The sequence below is a fragment of the Planococcus citri genome, chromosome 2 (genome assembly GCF_950023065.1).
Source record: "Planococcus citri chromosome 2, ihPlaCitr1.1, whole genome shotgun sequence".
Taxonomy (NCBI): Eukaryota; Metazoa; Arthropoda; class Insecta; order Hemiptera; family Pseudococcidae; genus Planococcus; species Planococcus citri.
Window position 1 is genome coordinate 67,516,979 of NC_088678.1, and position 16,798 is coordinate 67,533,776.

The window sequence follows — 16,798 nt, forward strand, 5'->3', positions numbered from 1 at the left end:
TTCTGGGGTTTACTGTGGTTTTTTAAATCAATTTTTTAGATCTCAAAAAAAGTCTAATGGTTTATTATTAAAAATGTTGTTAACAGCTTACAAATTCTAAGCCGCCATATGGCGGATACAAACTAAACAGGACCCTTCCTCCTTATTTAACGTAGGAATCAATTTTTGATTTGTGCCAAAGTAAATCAGAAAAGCCGCAAAAATATTTTACTGAAAGTGCATTCCATCCAAAATCGGAAAAACCAGAAATCCACCAATGAAGATAGAAGAAAAAAATACCTACGTGCTTTTACATACAAGGGAATTCATCACTATACTTATTTTTAATGACAATATACATAGGAAACTACGAAAAAAAGAAGAGAATTTAATTTATTTGATTGGTACAAAATTAATAATAGGTAGGTACGTAAATTGTATCTAATGATGAAAATAACGTTAAAAAACGAGACTAGTGAGATTATTAAAACAATCGTCAAGTATACGTTGTAATTTTATCTCAATCCACTCCATTTGCTCACCAGTGAGAGAGACCGTTTTATTATCCTGAGAATAAACATCAGCCTCCGGACTGAAATTGAACTGTACTACGATGTCTGCAATATCTGTGTAATTTCGTATCTGTAAAGCACGCTCTGTCAGCTGCAGCTCATCAAATGGTATCCATCTATTGTTTAAATTTATCCGAGTTTTAGCCTCATCCAAATGTAAATCAACGTATGTCGTCGATACGACCATGCTTCCATTGAAAAGGTGTTGATCAATTGAGACAAAAGCACTGGGTGATTCCTCCCACTCAGTGATTATCACGTTGTTTATTTTCGGTGTCATGAAGTCCTTTGCAATTCTACCCTCCGGTACACGGAAGGGTAATTCGTGATCAGCGTAGAAAGGCAGGAAGTCGTCGAAAATTTTCACTGGCGCGGTACAGTAGTCCAATGGTGAAGAAAGTAGTGGTTCCGCGAAAGAGGACACGGTTTTCTCAATCAACGAGATCATCCAATTTTGCGCTTCCTGTTCTATCTCCAATCGCTCGTAACGTGTGAAATTGTATGAATTTGATAGCAGTTGTACCTGAAATTGTGATTAGTTTGGAGTGATAGAGAGGGAGTATTTTGTAGAGTGATATGAAGTATAGGTATTTGTAATTTGAAAACAGTATTGCATGCGTACGTCTGAGGTTAAATAGGTTTCCACATCAAAATCATCCGAATTATTACGTTTGAATACTCCGATGGAAGCATGACCCATTTCAAAATCAATTTCGTTAACTTCGTGGGTGGTATTGAGCAGGCTAATTTTCCCGAGCAAAGGAGAGGTTTGGAATTGGATCTGAAATGTTTTAGTGCATTAGTGTGACTAGATTTTGAACAGCAGCATATTCTTGAAGTGATCGTTGTGATCAGAGAGGAATTGACAATCTGCAAGTGTTCAATAAAATAATTGGGAAGACCACTTACTTGCAAGTAGTTGTAGAAATTACATTTGATCCAATCTGGATACAGTTTCAATGCTTCTTCCGGTTTAGCATCAATTGAAATATTGTAAGTGTGTGATTCTATTTGGACACTTAATTCTGCCTTCAGGCTTAAGGGTATCGTTACATTCCAAGTATCGTACAGTTTTTGTATCGTGCTACTTTCGAATTGCTGAGATAATTTGGTGATCATTTTCACAATTGGGTGTTCTTCAAGTGAATTAGTAGACTGAGTCCTGTTTCTGTAATCTGAGAAAGCGGAAGAAAAAATAATAATTTATGAGATTTTTTCGAGTAGAAATTCATCTAAAGATGACTTACATTTCATCGATGGCATTATCGAAGACGCAATCGCCAACTGAATTCCTTCCATTACCCACTTGGACTGATATTCCGTCAACGAGGCATTCAGTGTAGTGTCAATAACTGTGTAATTGTAGGGGGTCACATTTATACTTTGCTGTGTTCGATCAACCGTTATCGAAATGTGATCCACTTCGAAGTGTAATGGAAAAATTGTTTCATCACCATAATCTAAATCAGCGGTTCCTCGAATATCTTTAATCGTCAGAGTGCTGACAGTTAGACCGGCATTTTCAGCGAACGAGTGACTATGGAAATTGTGCATTCCTTTGATGGCGATATTGCTCAAGGTACGATCCAGAGAGGTAACATTGGGTATAAAGAAGTAATTTTTCATTTTGAAAATATCTAAAGGAGATAGTGAAGTGATTTCTTCTTCAAGATGATGGCAAAACGTTGCATGCAGTGTTTGTACAAAGTTCTCGTTATTTCGTAAATTGAACTCGAATAACGATGGTAGGAATGATTTGATCTGTATTTCTAGTTCGTATTGGAAGTCTGTTGTCAAGTTTTCGTGGAACCAAGGCGAATATACCTGAAATTATGTGATTCTTTGGTTGGGTACATATTCTTGTTTAAAATGGGAGGTGCGATATTCAAAATTACGAAGAACTTACGTAATTAGATTCGTAACCATCGTAGTGAATGAAATCAATGTAAGGATAGAATTCGTTCTTTGAGAAACCTTCCATTGGTTCTGCTATTACGTAGATTGAAATGTTTTTAAAATCCAGAGATCGTTCGAAACCCACATGAACTGTGTCTGGGGTTGCTCCCAAGTATCCTTTCATTTCAATGGATAGGTAGTTGAAGAATATGGTCTGCGAAAAAATTGACGGATACATGATTTACGTTCTTTTATTCATTAACACGTTTTTTTTTAATTTTTTAACGTTTTTTTTTTTGTGTTTTTAATCTCATTAGTTTTGTTAAAAAGTCTCAGAAAATTATCTACTTATATGTATTTTGAGGACCGAGGCAATCGATTTTAAAGTTTGGTATTTTACGTAATAACTAGATACCTACCATTCTATTGTGATAAAATTCATGTCGTAAATGGGCAGATTCTACTTTGAGTGGGGTTACGGTGATACCAGTGAAATAGAATTCGTTCTCAAAAGGTCCTAATTCGCAGTCGGCATACGTTGCAAAAGTGAACGATTTTAAATTCTCAATGCTAAGGACTAACTTGTTGATCGTAACTGAATTCATATTGTGGAATGTTTTTGCTATGGTATTATTTAGCAGTGTTGTGATGTCATGAGCCTCGCTCGAATTCGAACTTTGAGTTGAAGAAATGGCTGTAAAAAAAATTAATTAATAAATAAAAAATAAATTGAATGTGAGTGATTTGAATCGAGTGAATTGGCAGAAAGTCTCAAAATTATACACCGTAATTTTTCTCAATTAGGATTTGAAAAAAATTAGTAAGTATGCCAACTACTCAATACTCATTCCCTCCTCCTCTAAAAAAATTTGAATTAGAACTTTAATTTATAGATGCATTATGTCGTCTTATTTTCTAGAATGGGGAAGGGGATGGGGGGTTGGAACGAATCAGGATTTTCGTTTTTTGACAAAATATTTTCAAATTATCAGGGTTCTCGAATTTGAAAAAATTGTAATTATAAAAAGAAGAGGAGTCGGTGAATATTAACTTTCAAAAATAGCCTATCATTTATGTGTATTTTCCTAGCTTCTCGACTTCTGAGCGTGTTCCCAATTTTTGATAAATTTCTTTCGTTTTTTTTAACGTTTTGTGCTGAATGAGGAGGGGGGGGGGTCTAATTTTCAATTGCTTGTGATCCAGTTTAAGATTTTTGAATGATCTCAAATTTGTTTCTCAGTTTCTGTCTACTGAGGGACCATGGGAAAGACCCTGATGATAGGAAAAGCTACAGACCCATCTCACTCCTGTGCCATTGCTATAAGCTATTCAAGTGACTGCTTCTTAATAGAGTACAGGACACAATTGATGACAGACTTATCCCTCAACAAGCTGGTTTCCACCAGGGGAAAAGCTGTACAAGCCAGGCCACCAACCTCATACAACACATTGAAGGTGGTTTTGAGAAGAAGAAAATCACAGGTGCAGTGTTTGTTGATCTAACTGCGGCATATGATAATGTGAACCATCACCTACTGTGCAAGAAAGTATACGAATTCACCCAGGATCACAATTTCACCACCATCATTAAATCTATGCTCAGTAACAGGATGTTCTTTGTAAGCCATATGGGAAAGTCCAGTAGATGGAGAAGACAAAAAAATGGACTGCCGCAGGGGAGTGTTCTTGTCCCAATTCTGTTCAACATATACACAAGTGACCAGCTAATTGGAGACCAGACCAGACACTCCTGTATGCAGATGACCTAGCAGCAACAGCTTAGGGGGATACACACATAGAGGTACACGAAATGTTGCAGGAAACCCTGAACAGACTACAGACCTACTATGTGGATAATGCCCTCAGACCAAATCCATCCAAAACTCAAGTGTGTAGCTTCCACCTGAAAAATGCAAAGGCGAAATGCACATTGAAGCTGGTGTGGGGAGGAGTGCAGCCGGAGAACTGTGAAAATCCCAAATACCCAGGAATCACACTAGATCGAACCCTCACATAAGCAAAGCCAAATACACTGAGGACAACAGCCATGGCACTGTGTTACTCTACAGTAGAGTATGGATATGCCGCCGGGGGGTGATCAGCACATGTTAAGAAGATTGATGTTGCTCTCAACAACACCATGAGAATTGTGTTTGGCTGCCTAAGACCAACCAGTGTTAAACATCTACCAAGAATATGCGGCATTGCACCCACTGGGATAAGACAGTGTGTGGTGGCGGATGTAGAGAGAACAAAAAAAGAACAAGACCCCCACCATGTTATGTTCAACCAGAAGGAGGTGACCCCAAGGCTGAAGTCTAGGAGGAGTTTTATGAAGGAGACCCATGTGATGAAAGTGGATCCAGTGGAAGAGAGAGAGAAAAGATGGTCGGATCTGGAAAAGGCCACATGTAATGAGAACCTAGTAAATGGACATGAACTGCCATATGTAGAGTGGCTCACACTGAACCGGATCCGAGCCAAATGTGCCCGGACAGCAGTAAACCTTACTAGATGGGGCATTCAGGATGATGTGAAGTGCCCAGATTGCGGACAAAAACAGACTGATGATCACCTCCTCGTATGCGGCACAGGCACTGCATACACTAGACAGGAGCTTTGGGGAGAAATGAACAATCACACAGAAGGCCTGGTACAGATCTGGAAGGGGAGAATTTAAAGAGATCCGAATGTCCCGGACACACTAATTACTAGAGACTAAGGATACTTTTCGGCATCGTGTGCTGTCGAGTGCTTTCGGCTACGCTCGTTTGACTTTATTCTTTGTAATGATTCAAGTTCCCTGTTCCTGACGTTCCTGTTGATGAGATTTTTAATTTTAATTAAAAATTAATTATAATATTCGAATATTACATTATCTTTTACGTATTCTTCATTGTATTTCTTGTAGAATGCAATTTGGGTTAAATGCCTTGTGAGCAGTTGGAAATTTGATAAGATTTTTTCGATTTTGACTTTGACTGATGTGATATCAATCTTCTTTTGAAAAACTTCCAAGTTCCAAATGTTTGTACAACAACGTCACTTCTGTTAAAGTTTTACATTTTCTTCAAATTGAATCCGAAAGTGTCTATATAGACTAGTATCATCACAGCTGTTTTTTCTTTTTATTTGCCATTTGGTAATGTTCGGATCGGAAACCAAGTTGTCTAACAAGAGTACAAGACTGTCGACGAAATAATGAAACAGATTTAAATTCAAAAGAAACGGGACTAACACGAGTTTTATCATTAAAATACGTACAATATTCGTATGAATATGATTATGAAAAAGAAAGATTTGTACAAAAAGGAAACAGGAGTTTCATCTTTGATAAGGAGAATATTTCATTTTCATGGAGACAAGTCAAACGAGCGTAGCCGAAAGCACTCGACAGCACACGATGCCGAAAAGTATCCTTAGTCTCTAGTAATTAGTCCCGGACACGAGAAGAAGAAGGGACCATTTTTCAAGAATCCAATTCTCCTTTGTATCATATCTGGTCACCTTCTACTTTTCAACTGTGCCGAACCAGTTTGTTTAAACACGATTGAAATGAAAATACGAGTATTTTTTTTACCTGTCAAGGTGAACGTTATTAAAATCAAAATCTTCATTGTGCAGTGTGACTTTATAAAGCGGAAAAACGAACTTTTTCGAGACATCGCTCGATATAATTTGCAATAAGAGCTTCGATTTATCAACAGATTCGATGTTATTTTTTTGCATTATCGTTGGTTCAGATCATTTTTAAAATTTTTGTAGTCTGATAAAATTAAAAATTGCTTGATAAAAAATTCCAATAGCTTAAAAAACACTCAATGTTAATCTATATAGGTACAAAGTGCTCCTCGGTACCTCTACCTACCTATAGATAATCAAGTATTTTACACATTTTTTCAAACATTTTCATTTTATCAAGATTACATACAAACGTCTATACCTGCTCAAGATGATGAAATAAAAATTTAACATGTTATGTATTATTCCTACCTATTAATGTTTTGGTGTACAGAATCGATTGGTGGATTTGAAAAATTATGCAGCCCCCTGTGCAGCTTTTAGTTTTTTAGTTCTTAAAATAATTGGCTTTTGAAAATTTTCGTCTCAATTTTTTGAATTCGGGAATCGATTTGTTGATTTTTTGACTATCCTTCCTGGTATCAACCAGAAAAAAAATTACTAAAATCGAGATTCAAACAAAATGAAAAAAAATTTGTAAATTTTTGCTCAATGTTTTGATTTTAATTTAATTTGTACAAAATTAGTGATAGATAGGTGTAAATTGGTAATAAAAAATAATGTTAAAAAACGATACTGGTAAGATTAGTGAAACATTCGCCGAGTATACTTTCTAATTCCATCACAATAGAGTCGAATTTCGAAGTAGAAAAAGAGATAGTTTTATTGTTCTGAGAATCGTAACTCGATTCTAAACGCACTGTAACCTTTCCTGTATCTGTATATTTTCGAACCGAAAATTCATCCAATGTCAAATGTAGTTCATCAAATGGCACCAAGCTATCGTCAAAATTCATTCGGATTTCAGCGCCTGCCAATTCTAAATGAACATACGGCGTAATGCTTCCATTGACAAGGTACGGGTATTTGTCAATGGTGGCAAGGCCAGAAGGTGATTCTGCCCATTTTGTGATTATCACGTCGTTTATTTTCGGTATCATGAAGTGTTTCGCAATTATGGCATCGGGTACACGGAAGGATAATTCGTAATCGGCGTAGAAAGGCAGGAAGTCGTCGAAAATTTTCACTGGTGCGGTATAATGGTCCAATTGTAATGAAAGCAGTGGTTCTGCGAAATGGATAACTGTTTTCTTAATCAACGAGTACATCAATTGTTGCGTTTTTTGTTCTATCTTCAACTGCTCGTGATCTGTGAAATTGTTCGGATTTGAGAGCAGTTTTACCTGAAATTGTGATTAGTTTTGGATTATTATAAAATGATCTGAAGAATTTGTAATTTGAAAATTGTATTGCATGCTTACGTGAAAGGATGAATAGTATTCCAATTTGAAATCATTCGAATTATTCGATTTGCCTACTCTAGAGTAATCACTGAAAATTTCAAAATTAATTTCGTCGAATTTGTGAGTGGTATTGAGCACGCTAATTTTCCCGAACCAAGTAGGAAATTCGAAAACGAACTGAAATGTTTTAGTGCATTAGTGTGACGAGATTTTGTACAGCAGCAATATCAACGTATTTTATGATTAATCATTGTGATAAGAGAGGGCCTGACAATCTGAAAATGTTCAATAAAATAAATTCAGGAGGTACCACCTACTTCCAAATTGCAGTAGAGATTACAATGAGATAACAATGGATAAGGGCTCAATGCTGTTTCGGGTTTAGCGTCAATTGAAATATTGTAATTGTGTGATTCTATTTGGAGACTTGATTTTGCCTTGAGGCTTTTGGGTATCGTTATATTCCAAGTATCGTACAGTTTTTGTAAGGTGCGACCTTCGAATTGCTGAGATAATTTGGTGATCATTTTCACAATTGGGTGTTCTTCGAGCGAATCGGTGGATTGAGTGCTGTTTCTGTAATCTGAGAAAGCGGAAGAAAAAATAATAATTTATAGGATTTTTTCGAGTAAAAATTCATCTAAAGATGACTTACATTTCATCGATGGCATTATCGAAGACGCAATCGCCAATTGAATTCCTTCCATTACCCACTTGGATTGATATTCCGTCAATGAGACGTTCATTTTAGTGTCAATAACTGTGTAACTGTGCGCAGTCACATTGATACTTTGCTGTTTTCGATTAATTGTTATCGAGATGCAATCTACTTCGAAGTATAATGAAAAAATTGTAACATTTCGAAGATCGTAATGTAAATTAGTGGTTCCTTGAATATCTTTAATCGTCAGAGTGCTGACAGTGTGGCCGGAATTTTCAGCAAACGAGTGACTACGAAAATTATGCATTCCTGTGATGGTGATATTGCTCAAGATACGACCTAGTGAAGTGAAATTTGGTATAAAGAAGTAATTTTTCATTTTGAAAATATCTGAAGAGGGATAATGCGACGTGATCTCTGGTTCAGGATGACGACAAAACGCTGCATGGAGTGTTTTCATAAAGTTCTCGTTGTTTCGTAAATTTAACAGGAATAACGATGGTAAGAAATGTTTGATTCGTCTTTCGAGATCATATTGAGCATCTTGTGTCAAGTCTTCGCGGAAATAAGGCGAATGTGTCTGAAACCATGTGACTGTTTAATTGCTTAGCTAGGTGAATTTTCAAAATTACGTAGAACTTACGTAATTGGATTCGTAACCATCGTAGTGAATGAAATCAATGTGAGGATAGAATTCATGCTTTGAGATATTTTGCATTGGTTGCGCTATTACGTAGATGGTGATGTTTTCAAAATCCAGAGTTCGTTTGAAACCAGCGGCCACGTGACCTTTACAATCTGGAGTTGCTCCCAAGAATCCTTCCATTTCAATTGATAGGTAGGAGAAGAATATGGTCTGCGATCAAATCGATACAAGATTTACATTTTTTATTCATTAATAAGGCTACGCTTTTTTACCTTTCTTTCAAGGTATTCAGCTTTGCCAAAAAGTTTCAGAAAAATGATGTATACAGTATGACACAAAAGTACCTACTTAGTGTTCAGTGGCTTTTGTTTCTATGTGGAAAGAGCTTGCATGATGAATGAAGCGGCGTTGATTGGTCAACAAATTCAAACTGGTTCTTATTGGCGCAATGTACGTATTCTACACACTAAGGTGACAAAAACGTGGTATGGATTTTTTGAAACCGGTTTATTAATTTGCAACCAGTTAACAAAAAATACCTAAAAATTGTAGATAAAGAAAAAAGCTTTAAACAAGAGTTGTATAGGGCGTGAAAAATTACACAATTCTGTTCAATCACATTTTTAAAACCGGTTCTTTTGATTCGCATTTAGCAACCAGTTCTTGACAATCACCTAAAAATTGAAGATTAAGAAAAAAACTTGAAACTGTGATGAGCAGGAATGCCTCCACTACATATAGTAGTGCCTATTGTACTTACCACGTATCCTAGTTATTCTTAAAATAACTAGGTATCGTAGATATTAAAATATTAGTCGTTTACTGTGTAAACTTCTTTTTTAACGTGTTGAGATTTGAAGGTTACAAGGTTACATTTACCTATATTTCCCAGGTTCGCATAGGGCTCGTCTCTATGTGAATCCTGGTTAATTCTCACTTGAGTTCTTATCCGCGGCCACGGTAGATCTTCTCGTCAACGACCGATTCTATGTCACCTGTGGACTATGTCCACTTTAGCACTTCGATTATCCTAATTCTTATTACCCGCTTGTTCGGTTAAATATGTGTAATTTTAACGTAAATTCGTGGTTCGTATCAAAGGGATCGACCCTTATTTCGGAATCTTGGATCACCTCTCATCTTCCGGACATGAGAGTGTGATCTTGTACCAATGTGCACTTAGAGATTTTATTCATAGTCATCGCCCGGCCTAGTATTGGTGAGCCACCGAAGAGATGACTAACGTGAACAGTGTAAGCAATGAAAAAAGCTTAAACCTTCGGAGTGCGTTCCTCCACCTAGATTAATTATAACTTTAACGTAATTAATTAAAAGACAGCGAGATGACGCGGTTTCGTCATATCCAACCTCGTTATGTAATTTACTTTAAATCAATGATTGATAATTTTATGATCATTGAGCCTTTAATCTTCTTTTGAGATACAATAATTTGTTCAGCTGTAGTCTCCCTTCTTTAATTATAAGAATAATGCATCCTTATTTGTAGTATTTTCACATGTAATGTATTTTATGAAATAATACAGGAGTCATTACATGTGCTTTCGAGTAATTATCTAATACATTTACTCTAAATTTATAATGTACTTGGGTGAAAGAAAGACCAAGAGCCTGTTCCCAGAGCTAGCCAGGTTCTTAGCAATTATTCCTTCCCTAAGGAATAATTCTTAGATTTTTTGTATGAGCCGTTAGACGAAGATAATTACCTAACACGTAATTAGCTATTATTCTCACCACAGCCAGTCTTTCCAATCCCTAATATTACAAAACAAAAGTTGTAGAGCGCGAAAAATTTTATCTATTTTTGCTGATTGGATTTTGAAACCAGTTCACCAATTTGCAGCCAGTCATCGAAAGATTACACGAAAATTGTAGATACCTATTGAAAAAAGCCTGAAACAAAAGTTGCAGAGTGTAAAAAATAACACAATTCTGTGTTATCACATTTTGAAACCAGTTGATTGGTTCGCATTTAGCAATGATGTTTTCAACAAACTCCTAAAAATTGGAGTTTGAAGAAAAAAGTTTGAAACATAAGTTGTGGAGTGTGAATATTTGAACTATTTTCGCAAATCAGATTTTGAAACCAGTTCATTAATTCACAGCAAGCCATCGAAAGCTACCTGGTTGCAAATTAAGTGGCCATTTTAAAAATCTGATCAGCAAAAATGGTTTAATTTTTCACGCTCTACAACTTTTGTTCCAAGTTTTTTTCTCTATCTTTAATTTTTAGGTGATTGTCCAAAACTGGTTGCTACATGCGAACCAATGAACCGGTTTCAAAATGTGATTGAACAGAATTATTGTGTAATTTTTCTCACCCTACAACTTTTGTTTCAAGCTTTTCTCTCGATATTCGATTTTTAGGTAATTTTTGATAACTGGTTGCAAATTAATGAACCGGTTTCAAAATCCAATCAGCAAAAATAGTTCAATATTTCGCGCTCTACAACTTTTGTTCCAAGTTTTTTTCTTCATTTCCAATTATTAGGTGACTGTCAAAAACTGGTTGCTAAATGCGAACCAACGAACGGGTTTCAAAATGTGATTGAACAGAATTGTGTACTTTTTCACACCCTACAATTCTTGTTTCGAGTTTTTTTCTTCATCTTCAATTTTTAGGTAATTTTTCATAACTGGCTGTAAATTAATATACTGGTTTCAAAATCCAATCAGCAAAAATAGTTTCATTTTTCGCGCTCTACAATTTTTGTTTCGAGTTTTTTTCTTCATCTTCAATTTTTAGGTGATTGTCAAAAACTGGTTGCTAAAATGCAAACCAATGAACCGGTTTCAAAATGTGATTGAACAGAATTGTTCAATTTTTCACGCCCTACAACTTTTGTTTCAAGCTTTTTTCTCTATCTACAATTTTTGGGTACTTTTTGTTAACTGGTTGCAAATTAATAAACCGGTTTCAAAAAATCCATATCACGTTTTTGTCGCCTTAGTGTGTAGCATACATTGCGCCAATAAGAACCAGTTTGAATTTTTTGACCAAACTGGTTTTTCAATTTATGGACACCCTATGCATGGGCCTGAAATTTTCAAGGTCAGTTTTGAAAGCCTTTATTTTTTCATACTCAACACCGCTTCATTTATCTCGCTAGCTCTTTCCACTTAGAAATAAAAGCCACCGAGCACTACTTTTGTGTCATACTGTATGTATGTGCATATTTTGTAGAGCAAGACGATAGATTTTAAAGTTTGGTACATTACGTAATACCTACCATTCTATTGCGATAAAATTCTTGCCTTAAGCGGGCAGATCCTACTTTGACTGGGGTTACAGTGACATCAATAAAGTAGAACTCATTCTTAAAAGGTCCTAATTCGCAGTCTGTATATGTTTCAAAGTTGAACCATTCTAAATTCTCCATGCTGAGAACCAACTTGATGACCGTAACTTTATGCATATTTTCGAATGTTTTTGCGATGGTATTATTTAGCAGGGTTGTGATGTCATGAGCCTCGCTCGAATTTGAACTTCGAGTTAAAGAAATGGCTGTAAAAAAAAGAAATAAAAGCGATTTGAATTGAGTGAAATCGGCTGGAAGTCTCACAATTATTCCTAGTGCATAATTTTTCTCAATTTCGATTTTTTAAAAATACTAATTACCATTCCAGCTCGACATTCCCTCCTCATTCTCCTCCTCCTAAAAAAAGTTGAGTGAGCAATTTGATTTATTTTTGAAAATTCTGTGCATATTTTGTCCTGTTTTTTTGGAGAGGAGGGGGGAGGGGGAATGGATCAAGATTTCAATTTTTTTACAATAGATTTTTAAATTATGATAGCTTTTCAATTTGAAAAAAATTACAGTATTGAAAAAAGAAGAGTAGGTCTAGGTACTGTTGGAAAATTGGTTAAATAAAACCAAACATCGAATACCTCGAACAAATATAACAAAATAACAGGTTTTATTTTAATTCGTGAAAATATTCACGAAATGAAAATTTTACATAAAACGAGTTCAATGAACTCATAATTAGCGTTAATACGCTCACAATACATTTTTACTTTACTCGAACAGAGAAATAACGCGAATGATTGCTTAACAAAAACAAAAATAAACGAAAACGCGACTTAGAAACAACTAAATAATCGATTACAAATAAACACTGAACCAGCATTGATAACTAAATTTACGTTATTAAATTACTCAATACAAACATCGAAAGTTATATTAACGCTTATTCTAATCGAATAATATACTCGAAAACTGATACATATTTAAACCAAAACGAATCATCAGACAGGACAAACTCAACAACAATATACCTCTGAAAAAATCCCAAATACAAAGTAGATACCAAAAGAGAACTTCAAGTATCAAAATCGTTTCATCATAGAAATGAACAAAATTTTAAACCGAACTTTTCAAACATATAAGTACCACCTATCACTTTTAAATTGAAATCTTTTGAACCCAGAAACCTGAATCTTCCATAAAATTTACTCGAAACAATTCGATAGAAGAATTGAATCATTGTTATTATTCAAAATGTATTTTACATAAGTTGAATCAAATTCAACACGAATCCAAACTACAAACGCCGAATTACGTCAACCTACACGACTACCCACCTGTATGTAAGTAGGTAAAACTATTTAATTGTCCGTCCACACTCAGTTAATCTCCTTTACCTACAGTTTTTTATAAGGTTTACTCCTTACCTACATACATCGTCTGATTTTTTATCAAGGTTTACTCCTTTACCTACATACATCGTCTGATTTTTTATCAAGGTTTACTCCTTACCTACATAATACGTCGTCTGATTTTTACAGAAAGGTTTACTCCTTTCACCGGATTTTACACTTCACACAATTTTTTTTAAAAAAGGTTATTTTTCCTTTTACCGGATTTTATACTGCATACAATTTTTTAAAAAAAGGTTATTTTTCCTTCTACCGGATTTTACTCATACACAATACCGTCGTCGTCAATAGCACACAGCAACCAAAATCGTCTTTCAGCACACAGCAACTTACACGTCGTCGTCGTCAATTTTACTTGGTTAGTTTCGTTCGTGTTGTCGTCAGTTAGTTTAGTTCGTTATGATTTGGCCAAATCGTCATAATAGTTCGTTACAATTTTTAAATTAACTGAGTATGGAGGTTGAACGAAACAAAAACATCGAAATAAGTACGGATGACTCGAACCTATCATCAACATTACTCAAATCGCCACTAAAAATCACTCGACCTCGCACTACAGGAACCCAAAGTTGACTATAAAAAACAACATTAAAATTCCTCAATTCCCACTTTTCCTTGTTATTAATTTCACTCAGAAAAGCGACATCGATAATTTCAAATAGTTTCCCCCCTTCGATGTGGCTTTTCATTTTAACAACTATCGGTACATACATATCAAAAACTTAAAAACTATCATTTTTCCTAAAAAAAATATAACCATATTTTTTTACCAAATACTGAAACCAAAAAAAAAAAAAAAAAAACTTTTTTGTAGTCAAAAATACCACATGAAACATCCGTAACCATTTACCATATCGTCGTCGTTAGCTCATCCCTGTACAAACATTTACCAGAAACAAAAATCCGCTCGTCGTCAGCGTACTCATATACCTACTTGTCATTAATTATTCGTCACTACTCGAGTCGTCACTACTCGAGAAATTCAAAAAAACAACACCATGTTTATCACGATAGCAATTTTCAAAAAATCTCCACGTACCTACCATCATCAATTCGCGCTCCCAAAACATTTACGTCGTAATTCTCAGAAAAAAAAACGCCGCACACGTCACTGCTATTTTTTTCAAAATCCACAACAGAGATATCGAGCATATTCGAAAAAAATACGTTTTTACTTCAAACATTTAATTACTTATCATGCAATTAAACGATCTTTTCTACATGTATCACTCGAAATTCGATTCTCGACTATTTAAAACGAGGGTATTTTTCAGACTCGATTTTTTCCGTAAAAAAAAAAAAAATTACCGATTAAGTTTCAACCAAAAAATTGAATAATTCTCAATTATTCGAAAATTTTCATCGTTATATCGAACAAATTATTGAAACATTTCTGATTTTCCTTTCCCTAGTTTCAAATGCCGAAACATTCGAACTGACAGAAGGAAAATCAAACGTACACAAATCCGAAAATGAAGAATAACAATGGGAAATCACCGAAAAGTAGTTTCAAAAATTATGAAAAATCGCCAAAACTGGCTGATCTAATTTTGAATACATATTAACACGTTTAACATTACCATATATAAAATTATTGAGACCATTAATCGTTGAACTTGAATTGCCAATTGAATCATTGATACATTAGTATACGTTTAAACCATCGCCGTTGTCAAATACGTAACCAAAATTTATACCCATTTGATTTAAGAACTCTGCATACTTTTGCAGATTTTTTATCGTTGCAGGATCCATACCAAAACGAACTTCGCCGTACCAAAAACCAAAAACGTCGTCATCTCCAACTACGCCGCATACCTTACTGCTCGTCGAATTTATATTTTGCAGAACACATCCGCTACTCTTTCACAGACATTCGTCGTCGTTATACCATTTTCAAAGTTGCCACCTTGTACACAAATATCGAGGCACTTGCAAAATTCGTCATTGAGAACCGTATTCTTTTCATTACTGTAGCGTTGAACATTACAACCGTCATTTACTCGCCACCGTTTTTAGACACGTCGGATCAATCACCGGATTCGCGTTCGGATTCGGAATACGTCGCGATCATTTGTTACGCGGACCAAAAGAAACAAACAGAGGACATGGACCAAAAACCAACGCTCGGGTACCATGTTGGAAAATTGGTTAAATAAAACCAAACATCGAATACCTCGAACAAATATAACAAAATAACAGGTTTTATTTTAATTCGTGAAAATATTCACGAAATGAAAATTTTACATAAAACGAGTTCAATGAACTCAAAATTAGCATTAATACGCTCACAATACATTTTTACTTTACTCGAACAGAGAAATAACGCGAATGATTGCTTAACAAAAACAAAAATAAACGAAAACGCGACTTAGAAACAACTGAAATTGTAGCCATATATTATTCGATAAATGGCTCTTTTAGAAAAATGCAGCCATTTATTTTTAGCGAAAACGTAAATAAATAAAACTAAATTTTGATCTTTTTATGATCAAAAACTGTCATAAATTCAACAGGTACCTTGAAAATTTTTCAAAAATTTGATTTATATTTTCCAAATTTGGCGTCTTGACTGCTGATCGTGTTTCAAATTTATGCTTCTGTTTTTTTTTTTTTTTTTTTTTTTTTTTTAATGGTGCCAACTTCCCATTCCTTTCTCCTTTCCCGCCAAAAAAATGAGTAAAAAAAAATCAATTTCCATGGAATGATGACCAGTAGAAAACACCTACTGATATGTACTTCAATATTTTTAAAAATTTCGTGCATATTTTGTTGTAGTGGTTTTTGGGGGGGGGGGGGGGAGACGGGTGGGAGTTCAAACGGTTCAAGGTTTTGATTTTTTGACAAGTGATTTTCAAATTATGAGAGCCTTTAATTTTGAAAAAAAAATGGTAAGTTAATAAAAAATTTGGCCTCTTGACTTCTGAGCGTGTTTCCTATTTTTAACATTGATACATTTTATTATACTCATTTCTGTCGTTTTTTATGATTTTGTGCTGAGAGAGGGGGGCGGGTGGCTCTAATTTCCAATTGCTCGTGGTCCAGTTTAAGATTTTTTGAACGATACTCAGTTGGTTTCTGTCTACTCATGGACCATTTTTCAAGAATCCTATTCCACGCTGCGTCATATGTATCTTGGTACCTTATACTTTTCAACTGTGATGAATCCGGTTGTAAATACCATACGTTATTAAAATTAATATACGAGTATTTTTTACCTGCCATGGAGAATGATAATAAAAGCAATATCTTCATTGTGCAGTATGGCTTTGTAGAACAGAACAACAAACTTTTTCGAGTCATCGCTCGATACAATTTGTAATAACAGTTTCGATTTACCAACAGTTCGGATGTTATTTTTAGCATTATCTTATGTTCAGA

General features: G+C 35.0%; 2 protein-coding genes across 3 annotated transcripts in view; one reads left to right on the plus strand and one right to left on the minus strand.

The window, feature by feature from the left end:
- The window catches only part of LOC135837333 (echinoderm microtubule-associated protein-like 2), a 172,731-nt gene that overhangs the window by 31,387 nt on the left and 124,546 nt on the right, over positions 1–16,798 (plus strand). The window lies entirely within an intron of this gene.
- On the minus strand, positions 350–16,787 carry LOC135837320 (uncharacterized). 2 transcript variants are annotated; one of them, XM_065352547.1, is made up of 8 exons: positions 16,636–16,787; positions 11,988–12,262; positions 8,737–8,949; positions 8,088–8,673; positions 7,750–8,015; positions 7,451–7,609; positions 6,028–7,372; positions 3,004–3,141 (listed from the first exon to the last, which is right to left on the minus strand). In XM_065352547.1, exons 1-7 carry the CDS (start codon positions 16,781–16,783, stop codon positions 6,752–6,754), a joined length of 2,268 nt encoding a protein of 755 aa, XP_065208619.1. In that variant the 5' UTR covers positions 16,784–16,787; the 3' UTR covers positions 3,004–3,141; positions 6,028–6,751. The 2 variants fall into 2 exon arrangements, with proteins under 2 accessions (XP_065208620.1, XP_065208619.1); XM_065352548.1 differs by lacking the exons at positions 7,451–7,609; positions 7,750–8,015; positions 8,088–8,673; ... (1 more) ...; positions 11,988–12,262; positions 16,636–16,787 and adding exons at positions 350–1,074; positions 1,174–1,332; positions 1,461–1,726; positions 1,799–2,375; positions 2,458–2,661 and having other exon boundaries at positions 2,867–3,141; positions 6,028–6,180.